This window comes from Ornithodoros turicata, chromosome 9 (genome assembly GCF_037126465.1).
Source record: "Ornithodoros turicata isolate Travis chromosome 9, ASM3712646v1, whole genome shotgun sequence".
NCBI classification, from domain to species: Eukaryota; Metazoa; Arthropoda; class Arachnida; order Ixodida; family Argasidae; genus Ornithodoros; species Ornithodoros turicata.
The window spans coordinates 44787856-44806156 of NC_088209.1; the positions used below are offsets into that span (position 1 = coordinate 44787856).

Genomic DNA, 18301 nt, shown 5'->3' on the forward strand with positions numbered 1-18301 from the left:
CACAAGGCACTATTGACAAAACCATCAGCAAAGAATCAACGCACTGAACTTGTCGATCACGTGTTAAGAACAGGACATTCTTTCAATTTTGACAACGCGACAACATTGACCTTTGAACACAGATGGGGGTGAGAAAATTCCTTGAATCTTGGCACATTCATAGCGAGATAAATGCCTCTAACAGTCACAAGGGGCCCTTACCAGTCTGTTACAAGGGTATAAAAGGATTCCCGTTTTAAGCCCCCGTTTCATTTTCCTGTGCTGATGATGACGCCCGAATAGGTGTCGAAACGTTCACGATTTTTTCTTTTTACAACTTGTTATGCAAGCCAGTGTTTACTTCATACTATTAAAGAAACATGTCCCCTGGCTTTTGGTCTATCTTGGACATCAACGATGATCAAATGGTGTATGTTAGCACAGTCAGCACAAGCACCATCCAGGATATATTACAAAAGCATGAAGAATTCCTCTCAGACTGGGGCAAGGTGCAGAACTTCATTGTGAAATTTTATATAGGTGAGAGTATACAACAAGTAGCACAGGTCCATTTCTGTTCTGTTGCTACAGTTCACGTGTGGGATCATGCTGCAATGTTTTGGAGCTGATGCCGTATGCCCAAATACAGACTCGCGTACGTCTATTTTCCGTCTACTTGTGTACTTCTGCGTAAGCTCCAACAATTTCAGTATATTCCTTGTAAATTAATGTGACCAGACGTCCAGATTTAGACGAGAGAAGTCCCGCTGTCCCACAGGGCCAATTGTGGGACGGGGTTTTGTCCCACTTTTGACTGCAACGAACACCTAATGGAATATGATTGGGCTAACCATCGACAGAGCTTTCAACTTTCTATTGGCCTTCTCCCAGCTACCACATTTCCACACTCTAGCCATGGAACATGCAAACCTGTTGGCTACCAGGACATCATCTCGTCAATGCATAGATCGCATGCGCAGGCCTTGCTCATCAACTGCTTGATCAGGCAATGAAGCAGTGTACCGCAACAGCGGCGGTGAATCATCTATCCCACCATCATTTATCTATATGTGTATTTGTGCGTATGCCTCAGTGCGCGAATTGTCTTGGTGTAATGATCAGTCATCGCGGCGCTGACGATAATGATGACATTGAATCGCAAGCTCAGCGAGTTTAGGTTGAAATTTCCTTTAGCTGCAAATATAATGACGCACTAAACAGAGCACGTTCTGGTCGAAGTATTTGACGTGCGCGTTAGGTAGTATGAAAACGTAAATAAGTAAATATATACAATGAAAAGAAATGCATAAAATAACGACATTGGGTATGCGTGAAATAAAGAGAGAGTGATTTGTTGACTGACAACACCCCCTTCCTCCCTCACCGCAGATGCCCTTCCATACGATCAGAGCAACATAGTCACGTTACTATAGATGTTGACCTGATGACTTTCAAACAACTACAGGGTTAGTCTAGCAAACGTTACACATTTCGATTGCATCGTAAAAATAAAAGACGTGATTTATTCAACCTCAAAATTTGAAGACTGGTAGCCATTTGTCTGAAGTTTTGTTGGAATTTTTTGTGAACATTATGGTCCTGTAGAAAAAAAATTAAAAACCGAGAAAAATTTCACTCTATGCATTTTCTATGACCTGTCTCACCCACAAGTCGCCATTTTCTCTCGTGTGCGCTTCATTTTCATTGCACCACACACAGGTGGCACCAGTATACAGAATAAGACTGGACCAAGAGGATTGGTGCATAACATCGGAATCGGCATGCAACATCGTTGTAGGCAGCGCCACCTGTGTGAAGTCATATAAATGTGAAGCAAACACAAGAAAAAATGGCGCTGTTTGTGTGGAATAGGCCATTGAAAATGCATGGGGCGAGATTCTGCTTGATTTTTAATTTTCGATTTTCTTTCTACATGACCATAGCACTTACGAAAAAATTGAATGAAGCTTCAGACAAGTGGCTATCAGTCTACAAAGTTTTGGATGGGCCAAACCCAGTCTTCTATTTTTATAGTACGATCGAAATGTGTAACGTTTGCTAGAATAACCCTGCAGGTTTGTAATACACGCGAGGCGTAACATCCTGTGTAATGTTGGCTGTATGATAAATGTTTTCACAAGAAAATATCACGGTTTCACATCCCATCTAAGGTGCTGAATCCATGAGTTCGCTCTATTAACTGAGACCCATGAGAAAGGAGGGAATGTCAGTTCCAGTAGGTTAACAGTTCACATACAGACTATTATAACATGAGAGACACTTTTTTATTACCTTTACTTGGTAATGTTTCAGATGAACAACGAGTGAGACTCCCAAAAGAAGAGCGGCGCAACAAATCTTGTACATTCCGCAATACAGAATTGAATCTGGAAGCATTCCAAGGAGATAGACGTATCGACCAGGATAATGTGGAGTTTCCAGCGGGCACTGAGCTGGTATTTCGCTGCAAGGACATCGGAAAATACAGCCTTATTGGCAGCATACGCCGGCGCTGCGTATACGGAGAGTGGGATGGGCTTCGGCCTTCCTGCTTTGGTCTCTCTCAGGAGAACGACTATGCTCGTAAGTTGCCTTCTCTAACAAGATATCACAGTTTGATTAGGAAGCTGGAAAACTTTTTCTCTAATAACTAGCATCTGTTGGCACATGCATTTAGGAGCACACAGAAGGAACTTGAGTACCCGGGGGGAGGGGGGCTTGAGGAGCACAACTAAGGGATAGAAAATAAGAAAAGGGAATAAACGTACTGGTTGCCGTTTCGAGCACTTGCACTTCATCGAAACAAATGAGTCCAATAGGGCAAGGGTGCCAAGCATGCTGCCCAGCCACCAGGTGGCTACACAACACGTGGGACGGCATGTGTGGCCAACGCCACCTAGATACAGAACAGGCCAGGGCCGGCGAGAGAAATTACGGGCCCCGGGGATAACCTCGGATGAGACCTGCCTTGGCCCCCTCCTCATGGCTCATGGTGCTAACAACCGTCGGGACTTGGGTCGGACGGGCCTCTGAAGAGGCCCGGGGCTCCATATACCCCGGCTGCCCCCTCTATCTCCGGCCCTGCCGAAGGCCTGCTTAATGCCTCCTCTCCCTCCTTCGTTACGTAGGCAGACCGTAGTAAGAATATTTCTGCTACCGTTATTCGCCGATCAGCGAATTCGCAGAACTTGCAGATCATTGCATCTAACTTCTCAAATTTTGGTCTGTATAGTAAAAGCGCAACACGCTTTACAGAAAATGAGTCAGTAGGAAAATATAAGACGGCTTTATTTTGTTTCCACATTTTGTACATGGGGATGTTCACTATTCGCAGGCGACAGTGATTGGTCAGCTGGGCATTGTGCTATCTGGCTATACGAATAAGCGAATAAGTTACATCAGACCGTTGCTATGTTTACAACTGCAATAATGACAAGGTACTTGGAGAAAACAAATTGGGTTCTTTTCCCACACCGCATGCGAGGAGGAACGTCGGAGTCAGTGGCGAGTTCGAAACATAAGCTTCCTGTGTTTGCTCTTGCGGCTGACGGTGGCTCGTCTCCACGGCTACGACCGCTGAAAGCACGTTCGTGATTGGCTTCGGCCATTGAGAATACGGTACTGATTGGCTTACTCTTAAGCGCCAACCGCATGAGGCGTTTCTCCAGCGTCCTGATGCGCCGTCTGGAGGGCGTCGTCGAACAATACGAACGCGACGCTCCCCTCGAAGTCCGAGGCGAATAGATAATTCAGGATTGGGCGACGGAAGAGGCGGGGCGGACGCGCGCAAGTGTCCAATCAGGGATTAGCCTCAGGATAGGTCCATCCGGTCGCGCCAGTTTTCGGGAGTCCCCATAGATGGCGACCCCCCCCCCCCCCCCAGAGCCGTATATTAAAAGGGAGTCTGGCCATTGGGAGGAGTCACAAAATGAGGCTCGACCTGTCAATCACAGTTTCGCTCCTCTGATTGGTTTGCTTTTTACCAAGGGGGTCGCCATAACACCATACTGCCACCCAAAATGGCGACGAAAACAAACACAGTGAAGCGGGGATTTCGTGACAAAAAAAATCACAGACTAACCTGATTTTACGCTGCAAATGTACATCCTAATTTCTCGGAAATCAGTTTCAACTTATGCTCATCCATCGATATCCAACTGAAAATAATACGTTTTGTCGCCGGTGTTAGGCCTAGTGAACACGGCGATCACGAAGAAATCATAACAAAAACGGCGCTGTGCTGTACAATCTTATTTTTAACAGCTGTATTTCATGGATATAAACATCCTTGCCTCTTATATTCCAACTATTCATGTAGATTTGTTTAAAAATCATACCGACAACAGAATGTGTCCCAGCAGGTGGTTCTGCCGGCAGCGGTACAACGACGGAAGCAGACGACAATTCCCGACGTGCCTTACGCTCTCTAGGCGGCGCTTATCAAATTTGCACCAACAATCCACTACTTTTGCAGATTGTATTTGCAGAGGTATCCATTTCAATCCCATCCAATCCACTTGCCACCCAAAATGGCGCTGCCCATGTTGGATAGGGGGGCAAATAGTGAGGATAGGCTGATTGATAGCGCCCCATATTTCAAGACTTCATTGGTCGGAAATCTGAAAAAGTGGGTGGAGCTTCAGGTATAGGCATGACCCATTAATGGCCAGACTCCCTTTTAATATACGGCTCTGCCCCCCCCCCCCCCTGTTCGTCCCTTTCGGCTACGGTGTTCGGCAGAAGAACAGAAGTTTGTTGTCGATGTTAAGTACGTAATTCTTGTGTGAGCGTCCAACATACAAAACACAAAGAGAAGTGTCTAACAGCTTGGCAACGATGTCTACCGGAATGCTGAGTTAGCTTTGTCTAAATACACGGAGTGGGGTGCTTTGTGAATCGCGGGGCCGGGATTCACAACAAATATGGCTTCGTTTGTTGCAGTATCTTGTTCGTTATAGCGTGTTATCACTCAAAAGCACCTGTGTTTGAGATTCTTCACTTGTAACAAAAGTGTTTATCAATTTACGTGGAGTTTGTTTCCCTGAGAGATTACAGAAACATTCGTATGAGACGCCGTCCATCCGCCGTAGAAACGCTGCGTGCGGTGAGCTTCGAGCGTTTTTTTGCCAGCATTGTTTGTCGCTGTCACTCGCAAAACGCCTGATGCGGTTGGTGCTTTACTTGTTGCGGCAGGGCGACGAGTAAGCAGGTTTTCTCTGTCTAGGTGGTGTTGGTGTGGCACGCTTTGACTAAGGTTAAAAACTAAAAACTACAACCCTATCGTTTGAGCCTTTCGGATGAACGGTGTTGTGACAATCAGGTACTGAAACCGAAACAAATATTAGTTCGGTTGGTTCGGTTCAGTGTCAGCTCAACTCTGAAAGCGGTTACGGTTACGGGATTGGCCGTTTTAATATTTGCGGTTACCAGTAACCAAACCATTAACCGGTATTTTTTTCGGTTTTCGCTAGGATGTACCTGCAGGCTGCGTAGATATCGCAAAGTCAGCTACAAAGTGCAAACCGGCAAAAAATGACCATATTTATATGTTGCGCTCCGAAAGGGTGCAGTGGCATCTGCCAGGCTGAAGAAAAAGTGAACTCTTTCTTTGACACACTTTTGCCGTATCGACATTCTCTGTAAAATAACTTGTTTGCTGTCTCTATAGTGCACGTTCATTTCGCTCGTGCTGTAACAAGCTACAAAGCAAGAAAAACTGCGTGCGTTTAGCGGTCAAGCAACCAGACGTGGAAACAATGTGCAATGTTTGGTACCTTATATGATCACAATAATGCAGTCATAACTCATAAGCCACGTACGCAACACATGTCATGCGATGCGTATGTCGTCCGATTATGGGTCTAAGCGTATAAGATGGTATCTACAAAACTTCTGAATGAAAAACACATGACGAAGAGCTCTACTTTAACAGAAGCACGTCCTACACAACTAATCAGAGTTGTAGAGCGATACAAATATCACATCCAAAGTTGTTCGTTCATACTTAAGCCGATACAAACCGGTAAGCGAAATCACATTTTTCTGCATAGGTTACGGTTCTTGGAAAAAATTAGGTTCCGAGCTGTTTTCGGTTCCGTTCCGGTTTCAGCCCCTGGCGATAATGGATATGGCGGGGCCCTTCCCGCAGAAGAAACACCAGAACGAAGAGCAATCACGTGCAGGTTATCAGTGGCGTGATTGGGGCTGGAGAGATGCTGGGAGGCGAGGGTAACTTGGTGGTTGCAGATACCAGGAGTAGAATGTAACTGTGCCAAACGGCGATGTTCACGAAAACGTTCGTGGAGCTTATACGCTCAATCTCACGATCTAGAGCGTATTTAGGAATGGTCTGACCGCCAGTTCTGCACAAGCAGATTATCACTGGCTAGTTCCATCTCAAATCGAACATGGTTGTGGACCTAAGTAACATACAGCGTTATGTAGCGCCACTATAAACGTGCCGAAATGGCACGCAGTGGCATAACAAGCGGTGAAATCTTTGCTCGAATGATTGTGTCAAATAACATAGCACGTCATTTTTGCGGTAGAAGAGCAAGTGATTTGTTTCCTACAAGTGTCATCCGCTTTTTTTCTTTTTCTTTGTCCTCGTATGGGAATGACACTGACAGCACGCCGTCCAGGTTTCACAGGCGTTACAGTTCAATGTACGGTATCAATAGCCGTAACAAGTAACCTTCCTAACTTGGTTGGACACTAAAGTTTTTGTGGGCCTCTGTGTGGGATATAACTGTCACACAGCTGCTGTTAACTGGGGTTCCACATATTCTACGCCTACAGCGCATAGCTATCCTCATGTTAAACCCTACATAACGAATTGATTCCCTTCACACCCGTCGTAGCCTTCGCCCCGTCCGTAATGGAGTTTATCGCTACACAAAGAGGCCCTATTTCTTTAGGAGTACAAATACCTATTTCTGCGGAATAACACAAGTCAGGTGCTGTTACGTGGTGGTGCCAAAGGTACAGGACAGGCGGTTGCAAGATGACTGCTCTGACAAAAGTATGCTGCTGAAAAGCAGTAGAGCAGAGCAACGAAAGCGTAAAAAAAAAAGTGTGACGGAACAGATTCCAACATTTCAAGCCTTGAAGATCAGCTACAGTCGGGAACACATACCCTTTAATCGTACTTGAGCAAATGTATGCAGTTTTCTGTTATATAATTTGCGTTGTGAAATACAATGAACGCGTTTCTCTGTAGGTTCGTTTACTCTCAACACAGTATAGATCATTAGCAGCATTGACTACACTGTCCGGCTGCTAACGCAATGTAAGGTAATTACAGTACGAGGTACTTAAAGCGTACTATGAAACCAAATTTTGGGAAGTGTGTTATTTCCCACGAGGATTTCGGGAGCTCATTTCGGTGCTGTGTTACTTTGGCACTGTTTATTTTGAACTGTTATTTGGCACCGTCTTTTTATTTCATGTTCAACTGAGATGTGTTATTCAAAAACGAGCATATCGGGAACGTGTTATCTCGGTATGGATTTGTCATCGGGAATCTATTTCGGAACAGTGTTATTTCTGTACCCACCGTCGAACAAGCCGGTACATTTGATGTCTCGAATGAACGGCCAAAAAATAAGAATATATATATATATATATATATACTGATTATAATTCACTGGCTTACACTGTGGCATTGAGGAGTGCTCAGTCACCCTCCCAGGTGTATATCGCTCGCTGAGCAACCCCTGGTTTGCCAATTTCGAACGATGCGCAGCTACCCAGAGCTGACGAGCCGCAAAAACGGCGAAACACGTGTCCTCTGGTGCTGTCGCATCGTTCCATGAGTATGTTTCTCTGCGTGCAGCCATAGAAGCCATCTTAATTTGTAATTTTGAATTTCAAACACGTCTAGTGTCATTTACTTGTCTCTTTAATGGCTTTTTTCCGCTGATTATAATTCACTGGCTTGCACTGTGGCATTGAGGAGTGCTCAGTCACCCTCCCAGGTACATATCGCTCGCTGAGCAACCCATGGTTTGCCAATTCCGAACGATGCGCAGCTACCCAGAGCTGAGGAGCCGCAAAAACGGCGAAACACGTGTCCTCTAGTGCTGTCGCATCGTTCCATGAGTATATATCTACATATATATATATATATATATTATATCTATTATTATATCTATTATATAATATATATATATATATGTATATATTGATATATGTATTATACTGGAAGAAAGGGGTTCGGGCGACCGCGAAATTAAATAGGTACTAACAAAATATGAGGCAGACAACGAAGATGTCGAAAGTAGAAAAAGGGGGAGTTATTTATTTACTAGTGGAAAGTTAAGGGGGAAGTCAACGTTGCGGCGGAAGCTCCGCCTTCGTCAGGACAGACGAACGTTCTCCGCCGAAGGACTCCGCCGCAACGTTGACTTCCCCCTTAACTTTCCACTAGTAAATAAATAACTCCCCCTTTTTCTACTTTCTACATCTTCGTTGTCTGCCTCATATTTTGTTGATATATGTATTGATATTGTTGTATAATGTTATTGATATAACATTGACGTCTCGCCGAGACGCACTGTTGTGCCGACCCAAGATCGTGTCACTTCCCTACGCCAGGCTGACGAGCTCCAAGTAGAGCGAAACAGCTGTCCTTGGCTGGGAGTGCACGATCAAGTTGTAAACATATGCTCAACGTGCAGCTACAGAGCTTCAGCTATTTTTTTACTTTTTATATGTACTTGCTGGCTTGCACTGCGGCCTCCACAGGTGGCGTCGTCACCGTGGAACATTGACGTCTCGCCGAGACGCACTGTTGTGCCGACCCAAGATCGTGTCACTTCCCTACGCCAGGCTGACGAGCTCCAAGTAGAGCGAAACAGCTGCCCTTGGCTGGGAGTGCACGATCAAGTTGTAAACATATGCTCAACGTGCAGCTACAGAGCTTCGGCTATTTTTTTACTTTTTATATGTACTTGCTGGCTTGCACTGCGGCCTCCACAGGTGGCGTCGTCACCGTGGAACATTGACGTCTCGCCGAGACGCACTGTTGTGCCGACCCAAGATCGTGTCACTTCCCTACGCCAGGCTGACGAGCTCCAAGTAGAGCGAAACAGCTGTCCTTGGCTGGGAGTGCACGATCAAGTTGTAAACATATGCTCAACGTGCAGCTACAGAGGTTCGGCTATTTTTTTACTTTATATATATATATATATATCGTTCAATGAGTATCTATATATATATATATATATATATATATAATGAAAAAAATAGCCGGAGCTATTTGGCTGCACGTATATCATATGTCCGAAACAGCTGTCCAGTACTTGCATGGCGACGTTTGAGTTACAAACATATATATATATATATATATATATATATATATATATATATATATATACTCATTGAACGATTTGACAGCACCAGAGGACACGTGTTTCGCCGTGTTTGCGGCTCAGCGAGCCGCACTCAGCACTCAGCGAGCTGAGTGACCCCTGGTTTGCCAATCCCGAACGATGCGCAGCTACCCAGGGCCGACGAGCCGCAAACACGGCGAAACACGTGTCCTCTGGTGCTGTCGCATCGTTCAATGAGTATCTGTTTCTCTACGTGCAGCCATAGAAGCCATCTTAACTGTAAGTTTGAATTTCAAACACGTCTAGCATCATTTACCTATTTTTTTAATGGCTTTTCCCCCTTCTTTATATATATATATATATATATATATATATATATATATAGATAGGGGAGAAAAGACACCAGAGGCTGAAGTAGGGAGTAGGGGAAGTTATTTATTAAGCTGGCATTTAAACTAAGGGTCTGGGGAAGTCTACGTTTCGGCGGAAGCTCCGCCTTCTTCGGGACTGAGACGAAAATCTATGTACAAGGTCTTTTAAAAGGTTACAAAAGTGTCGTCACAGTTGGTACAATTCCACTGCGAGCCAGTCGTCAGTGAGTCATGTTCTGGAAGATTCCGGAAGGTTCCTGGGTCATCGGCCGGGGAGATTACGTGTCAGAGCCTTGGAGTTCCTGGGGTCGCGCTGGTTGAAAACCTGTTGTCCGGGGTGTTCTTAGCGTCATTGTGTCCAGCTGTAAAGAAAAAAGAGGGAGCGGGCACTCCGAGGACATACAGAAAAAAAGTTATCCGGATATGCTTCTTACAGTTGATAGCACTCCTTTATCCTCATTTATTAGATATTGGAATTTGTAGATCAAGTACGATTCGCGTTGCTCTCTGCAGCGATCGGATGTGAATTTTCACATCCGATCGCTGCAGAGAGCAACCCCTACTCCCTACTTCAGTCTCTGGTGTCTTTTCTCCCCTATCTATATATATGTATATATACAATTAAATGAACTAGTGTTTCTAACTTCCCTAAAATCTGTTGTCCGCGTCTTTTTCCTTCCACAACTCTCTCTCTCTCTCTCTCTATATATATATATATATATATATATATAAATGAAGAAAAATAGCATACGCTCTTTGGCTGCACGTTGAACATATGTTTATAAGTCCCAAACGTCGCCACACCAGCATTGGACAGCTGTTTCGGCCTTATTGGGCCTTCATCAGCAATGCGTAGGTGGGCTACGTTTGAGGGAGTGGCGTCGGAAGGTCACGTGGAACGTGATGTCCTCCCGTCAGGGTGAGTGACTCACCTCTGAAAGCCCAGTGCGAAGCCAGTAAAGTATTAAATGAAGAAAAATAGCATACGCTCTTTGGCTGCACGTTGAACATATGTTTATAAGTCCCAAACGTCGCCACACCAGCGTTGGACAGCTGTTTCGGCCTTATTGGGCCTTCATCAGCAATGCGTAGGTGGGCGACGTTTGAGCGAGTGGCTTCGCACTGGGCTTTCAGAGGTGAGTCACTCACCCTGACGGGAGGACATCACGTTCCACGTGACCTTCCGACGCCACTCGCTCAAACGTCGCCCACCTACGCATTGCTGATGAAGGCCCAATAAGGCCGAAACAGCTGTCCAATGCTGGTGTGGCGACGTTTGGGACTTATAAACATATGTTCAACGTGCAGCCAAAGAGCGTATGCTATTTTTCTTCATTTAATACTTTACTGGCTTCGCACTGGGCTTTCAGAGGTGAGTCACTCACCCTGACGGGAGCACATCACGTTCCACGTGACCTTCCGACGCCACTCCCTCAAACGTAGCCCACCTACGCATTGCTGATGAAGGCCCAATAAGGCCGAAACAGCTGTCCAATGCTGGTGTGGCGACGTTTGGGACTTATAAACATATACTAATACTAATACTGATACTAATGGCGTGCAGCCTACTAACTCTGCTGCCTACGAACTCTGCGCGCAGCCATAGAAGCCATCTTAATCTGTAACTTTGAATTTCAAACACGTCTAGTGTCATTTATTTGTTTCTTTAATGGCTTTTTTCCTGCATTATATATATATGTTTGTAAGTCAAACGTCGCCATGCCAGTACTGGACAGCTGTTTCGGCCTTCTTGGGCCTCATGAGCAGTACGCAGGCAGGCAACGTTTGAGCGGATGGTGTCAGAAGGTCACGTGGCACGTGATGCCTCCCGTCAGGGTGTCATAAGACACATCTGAAAGCCCAGTGCAAAGCCAGTCAAATGTATAAGGGGGAAAAAAATTAGCAGGAGCTCTTTGGCTGCACGTATAGCGTATGTTTGTAAGTCAAACGTCGCCATGCCAGTACTGGACAGCTGTTTCGGCCTTCTTGGGCCTCATCAGCAGTACGCAGGCAGGCAACGTTTGAGCGGATGGCGTCAGAAGGTCACGTGGCACGTTATGCCTCCCGTCAGGGTGTCATAAGACACATCTGAAAGCCCAGTGTAAAGCCAGTCAAATGTATAAGGGGGAAAAAAATTAGCAGGAGCTCTTTGGCTGCGCATATTTTGTCCTGACGAAGACAGTGCCAGTGTCGAAACGTTGACCCCTTGTCCATTTTACTTTTTAACGTCTCCCTACGTAATAAACTAGTGTCTGTAACTTCAATAAAATCTACTTCCGCCTTTTTTTTTTTCCGCCGCAGAGAAAATTTTTGTCATGTTTTTTACATCTGCAAGTGTAATGAAATTGCTGCCAGGCTGTAGGTGTCAGAGGCCTTTGTCAAGCTCCTATGGAGCTTTTTTTGCCTCTGGCTCCACCACAAGAATGTGGAAATAATATATTTATTTATTTATTATTATTATAATACTAATATTGTGATAGCTTTATTGGGTATTCACTGGCGCAGTTGATAATGGCGAGGTTGTCACGAAGAAAATCCCAACCTAGTATAAGATCATGGCAAAACGACGACAAAACGAGAAGCTCCACCGGATAAGTTACGTCTGAGATGGTGACGCGGGCTGTGCAACGGGCGAGGGGCGAAATACGACTTCTGGAGGCGTTTCGCGAGCTGGGACCATCGTAGGGCGTCGTGAACAACAACTTTATTTTTGGCTTTGGAGAGCGGGGAGGTTCATCGCCACAGGCGATACCCTACCCCATTGATTTTTCGTAGTCGAGCACTTAATTCCGAAGTGATGACCGATGTAGCGGCACCGGTGTCAATCAAAGCGGCAACAGCACAACCTTCAATGGACACGTCGACGAGGTTGTGCTGAAGAGACGGAGGTGGTTGCGATGGTGCCGCAAGCGCAGCCCGCCCTCCTCGGACTGCGGCTACTGGTTTTCTGGAGGGGTGGGCGACCGACCACGAGCAGAAGGCCTCGGCGGTGATCGTCCGCGATATGGAGATGCTGAACGGCGACTCTGTGAAGGTGACGAGTCACGTCCGTAAGGAGGACGATCAGGGAAGCGTCGAGAATCATCCCACACGCGCTGTGAGGATGGGAACGGACTGTTGTCAGGACTGTGCCAGGCGTAGTCAGCAGGAAAAGCGCTCTGTGACACGTAGAAGGCTTGCTGACCACGACGACGCTTACGACAATAGCGCGCGATGTGCCCACGAATACCACAATAGAAGCATGTACGAAATTCGTATGGGCGAGGCTGAAGAATGGCGGGCGGTGACGTCGGTATGCGTGCGTTCATCTGAGTGAGGGAGGCCACGGGTTCAGCCTGGCCACTTGACAACGGTGGCGCCACACGCACGACGTTCCTGAGGGCTTGTGGCGCTGCGCAGTGTGTGAGCGAGCTCCTCGCGCACGAGCGTGTGAAGGTTGACTGGTGCCGGGTCTGCCTGGTACGACTCCTGTGTAGGCTAGGGAAGCCAACGCGCGCAAGCTCTTCGCGTACAACATCCCTTATGATGGTACGGATAGTGTCCAGGGTGCCGGGGGGGAACAAGTTGGTGCTGTTGAGTGATGACAACGCTTGTAGGAGGGTTATACGAGCGTTGCGCGCATCCTGAAGCGTCTGGCACAGCGTGACAATGTCGGAGATCGAGGTTGGGGCCTTAGAGACAAGGAGTTGGAAGGCGTCTTCGTGCACTCCCTTGATGACATGCTTTATCTTATCAGCTTCGGGCATGTTAGTGTCGATTTTGGCTCAAATCGAGATGACATCCTCGACGTACGAAGTACATGTTTCTTCCGGACCCTGCGTTCGATGCGAAAGCTTTTTCGCGAATGCCAGCGGAAAAAGCCATCCAGCTGGTAAAATCCGCTTCATGGTTCAGAAACCACGTCTTCGCTAAGTCGGTTAAGTAAAACACGACGTCGTTAAGTTTTGTGGCATCATCCCACTTGTTGTGCCGACTGACCCGATCGTACGTATTGAGCCATTCGTCGATATCGAGAGAGTCAGTTCCCGAGAAGGACGGTGGGTCCCGGGGCCTGAGGAGCGGTGATGAAGGCCCAGCAGAGTCGCCCGAAGGTGTCGCGTGGTCACCGACTGCGGAAGGCGGTGGCGACATTGTAGGCAGTATCCTGCCGGAGCCAAGCTTCAGGGTAGAAGATTAGGAGTAAAGGCGAAGATCAGGCGCACCTCCACCAAACTGTGAGAGCTTTATTCGGTAGGTCAGATCGCCAGGGATGCTGACCAGCAAAAGCGATCGAATCTCGCGCCGCGGGCTACAGTCCACCACTCAACGATAGCGATGCGTCTGCATCTCATTCAGTCTCACAATATATTATACTATACATATACGTGTGGTTGAGCCGGAACACGTGCTGTACGTTTCCCCACATATGTCACGATGGCCGTAAATAAGGAAAGACGCAGGGATCACTGTTCCATACTCACCACGGTCATTATTTCGAGTCAACCAGTGCCTCGTCTCGTTTCCGTGTGAGATCAAACGAGTATTGCGTCCGCGGAGGATTCCCGGAATCCGGAGCCCGTCGCCGATGACAGACATATCGGTTGCCGAGGAGACCAGCCACGCAAGCCAGTGGCATGACCCCTGTCGGTTTGTTTGACCGCTGCAGCTGCAGTCTACCTGATAGGGCGTAAGAAACCGACAGGGCTGAAATAATTGTACTACCGACCAACCGTGCTTTTTGTTTATTTATTTATTTATTGTACGATGGTATCGATGCGAGTAAAAGTTCGTGACTGTAGCGCCAGTTTTTTTACCGGAACGAAATTGGGCCCTGTCCGAGTTCTGCCAAAAGGCTTCCAGCACTTTGCTTTTCGTTTTCACCAGTCGAACACGAGCGTACAATACACTAAAATATCAGATAAATAATAACTTATTACTTGTCTTGTGTTTTCACCTGCCTTCCCGAAATGTTTTTTCACCCGAAACGGTTATCTCACACCTTCTCTTACAACCGTGCACGGTAAGCTCGCTTTCATGCAGCAAAATTACTGCCGCTGAACCGGTTAAACCAGAACCGAAAAAGTAACGGTCCCAATCACACTTGTAAAACTGCCAAGTTGGTTTACTTTATTTTCTGTTCGGCCTGCCCCGATACGCTCCACATCGGTGAGACTGAAGGCAGGTTTAGAGTCCGACGGAGCGGGGCGTAACGACGCGAGGCGCACCACCGCGCATCGCGAGCCGCCGCCAGTGAGTTCATAGTTCGATGACACTCGGCGAAGCACCGCGCGGCGGCAATGCGCGACTACGTCAGCCGCCGACGGGGGAGAGCAGAAGGTCCTCAGAGGTTAGGTCAGAAGGTCCTCAGCCAAGAAGTCGGATTGCCTTGAAGAAACGAGCGATAAAACTTAATTTTTGTATGTTTGGTACGTTATACGACGTTGATTTTTGTTTGATTTCATCCGTATTTTTCTCATCTTTCTGGTAAAATCATCTGTTATTTGATGTCTACTTCCGTTTGTTTAAAAAAGCCATAAGCCCGGCTACGGAACTACATCCGCGAGCGAAATCAATAAATCGTTACCCATCTTAACGAATGTAGGCATGTATTTACGAAGGCAACAGTATTCCAAAGGTGAATACACACAGTAAACCGCCATTATCATGCTGCTCTACCAACCAACAGGAACAGGAAATGGCAAAAACAAAACTACCCGCCATTCCATGCTCTGGTCTGTCAGGCTTTGTGACAATAACGTGACGAACGAACGACTGCACACAAGCAAGTGATGTAGTGGGAAAATATTCACTGCTTATTCGTTTAATGAATACATATGGGATACGCACATAGTACGCCGAATTTATATAGCAAGTGACGAATTTAGGAAAACTAGCACGTCAAGTTTAGCGGAATGAAACAGCCAACGGAAGGCAACGCCTTCCATGACCAACGGATGGCAGCTACCGTGTAGTCACACTTTTTTGAGCGAGTTCGACCCCCCTGGAGAGACATCGAGCCAAAAGAACAATCATGCGCCGAACTTCTTTCACGACGTTAGCGAGCGCTGCAGAGAACGATATACTGGCAACCAATAAGGTCCATGAAGAAGACCGAGAGACACGGACACAGAAGACGATACACGTAGGTGACCAATAAGTTGACACAGAGAGAGGCCACGCCTCCTGATTTTTCGTCTGCTTTGGACCAGGGGAAGGCCACAGTGGTGGGAACATGAAGATCGTGCAATTTGACTGGGCGGCGGAAATGCGCCTCTGCTTCCGCCGGCCGCTCACGACGTCGCGAAGTGCGTCGCCAACTGACAGCTGGCCCTGAACCAGCCTTGAGCGTAAGCTGCGCGAACGTTTTCGTGAACGTCGCCGTTTGGCACAGTTATATCCGAGTACTCCTATCACCAACCACTGAATTACCCCGGCCTCCCAGCATTTATCAAGTCCCAATTACATCATTGATGATATGCACGTGGTTGTTGTTCGCTCTGGTTTTTGCTCTGCTTCTGTACACAAACGGGAAGAGGCCCGCCTCATTATCACAACACCGTTCATCCAAGAGGCTTAAATGGTATACTTGTTTTCGGTTTTTAACCTTGGTCAAAATGTGACACATGCGATACCTTCATTGCAGCTCGGATTGTTTGACACTCTTGCCTTCTTTGATTCATTTTCCCCCACTTGCGATGAAGAGCAAGTAAAGCGCTGCTTTTATTCCTTTTTCTTGTCATTTGCACCCCTCGCCCTCCCTCCTCTTGAGTACATAAGTCCCTTCTGTATGCTCCTCTCATTTCGTATGCCCGGCAGCTCGTTCACTCCTCCTCCAAATAGATTTAGGTGCAATCATTACCGTGCCATTATCAGTATCATAGCAACAAGTTTAGATTGCATTGTTTTGACTCCCAGTTCGTCTAATGCCTAACTGACTTTATTCTCATCAAATTAAAATTGCAGTATAGAAACTACATTAATATGAGTACCATACAGATAGATGACAACATGTTACGACAGTTCGTCTCTATGCAGTAGTGAAAGTAGAGTCGTGGGAAACCAAGTGACAAAGTGTGTGTCCACTCACAAAGGAGCCATGACGTGGTACTTGTACACCGGCATGGGTCCACAGAGTTGTGTGCCTCACCTTATGGAAGGGGACGAGATCCCTTTGTGAACAATAGAGCAGACAGTGGAAACCTGGGAGCTGTGCAAGCAGCTGACCGACTTGAAAAGCGTACTAGAACTAGCAAGGACAGTCTCACCTCACATTTTCATTCACGGCTTGAAGGCGTTTGTTTCTGTGGGCTTCAATGGACGACATGAAAAAATCCTAATAGTATAGGAACTTTCTTATTAGAAAGGAGAGAAAAAATTATATTTCTCTTGACCCCACAAAGTGTCAAAATCAGCCCGAAAGCAACGAGAACAACTCTCTCCAGTGACAACAAGCGCCCAGGATGCCTGTGCAAGTAGCAGTTTGTTGAAACCACCTTTACGAACTAGTTGATCATAAACAAGCATGTCGTATAAACAAACCCGAGAGATAATTGTTTTGGCTGTTGATACTGGCACACCCTTTCGTGTAACCCTCTTATGTAAATGTCGTGTAGTCGTGTACCAAGAATTCACCTTGTAAATGCTTGGATGTCGTGTTTGGGTGTTATCTGTGCAAATAACCTGGTTTCGAAAGAACGTAGGCATTCCATTCAAAATATGCAAATACGTCATTGACATCTATTGCCTTCTCTCCTGACCTGCGGCAGAGTGTATCCACTTGGTGAGTTCCAAGGTCAGTGGCTTGAAATCCAGCTGTGCTCTTTGAGATATTCCCTGCCGATTTTCTGGCAGGCTTTCCAGTCAGTCCCCCTTGAAGTCGGTCACTAACTCATTCATGCCGTCATCAATCCACATCCCTCTACAGTCCACGGTTGCTTTGCACTGCCAGTTGATCTCGGATTGATTAAGCACCATGAAAAACCATGAAAAATGGTTGCTCTGTAGTCCCTCTTAAAAACAATAGCCATGCAATGATGTCTGAAACCCTTCAATGCACTGTGCCTTTCAGTGGAGAAGCCCCCAACAATCCTCTTCAGGCATCAACTTGGTCCCGTCTCACAAAGCAATGACGGCAGGCTCATTGTTTACCCGGGAACAATTCTTCACCTGGAATGCTTGTGGCTACGGAAGTATGGCACGCCTAAGTGGGAGATCAGTCACACGTCACGGAAATACGTCGAAGGTATCATTTTTTTTACTTGCCCTAATTAACAAACTGCGTGAATTCCTAGAGTGTATTGACAAGAAGCCACTTTTTAGCAAATTTATGTCAGATATCCTTCCAAACCAATCAAAGAAAATTTTTATGGAATATTTTGTGGCAATGTCAAGGATAATGTCTTCTTTGCATGCTGTACTATTTTATATGGCATATATGATTTGCATATACAAGCTGTTTCAGAATTCCTATGTAAGAAAAAAGAAATCTCCAAACAATTCAATTGAAACAACAATATATTGAAAGAGTAGTAGAAAGAGCACGCTATGGAAAAATATGCGATGAGCCACATTCATCAGTAGGGCACTTTATCCTGTGATTGATTTTATCAGTGATGTTACCAAATGATTTTTGATTTATCA

At 46.3% G+C, this 18301-nt stretch overlaps 1 protein-coding gene across 5 annotated transcripts in view; it reads left to right on the forward strand.

Annotated features, from left to right (window-relative positions):
• LOC135369087 (sushi, von Willebrand factor type A, EGF and pentraxin domain-containing protein 1-like) overlaps window positions 1–18301 on the forward strand; it is a 189071-nt gene that overhangs the window by 147062 nt on the left and 23708 nt on the right. For all 5 annotated transcript variants that reach the window (XM_064602745.1, XM_064602746.1, XM_064602747.1 and 2 more), the window contains 2 exons: window positions 2293–2562; window positions 17730–17903. In XM_064602745.1, the coding sequence (XP_064458815.1) occupies window positions 2293–2562; window positions 17730–17903 (444 nt within the window). The remainder of the gene's footprint in view (window positions 1–2292; window positions 2563–17729; window positions 17904–18301) is intronic.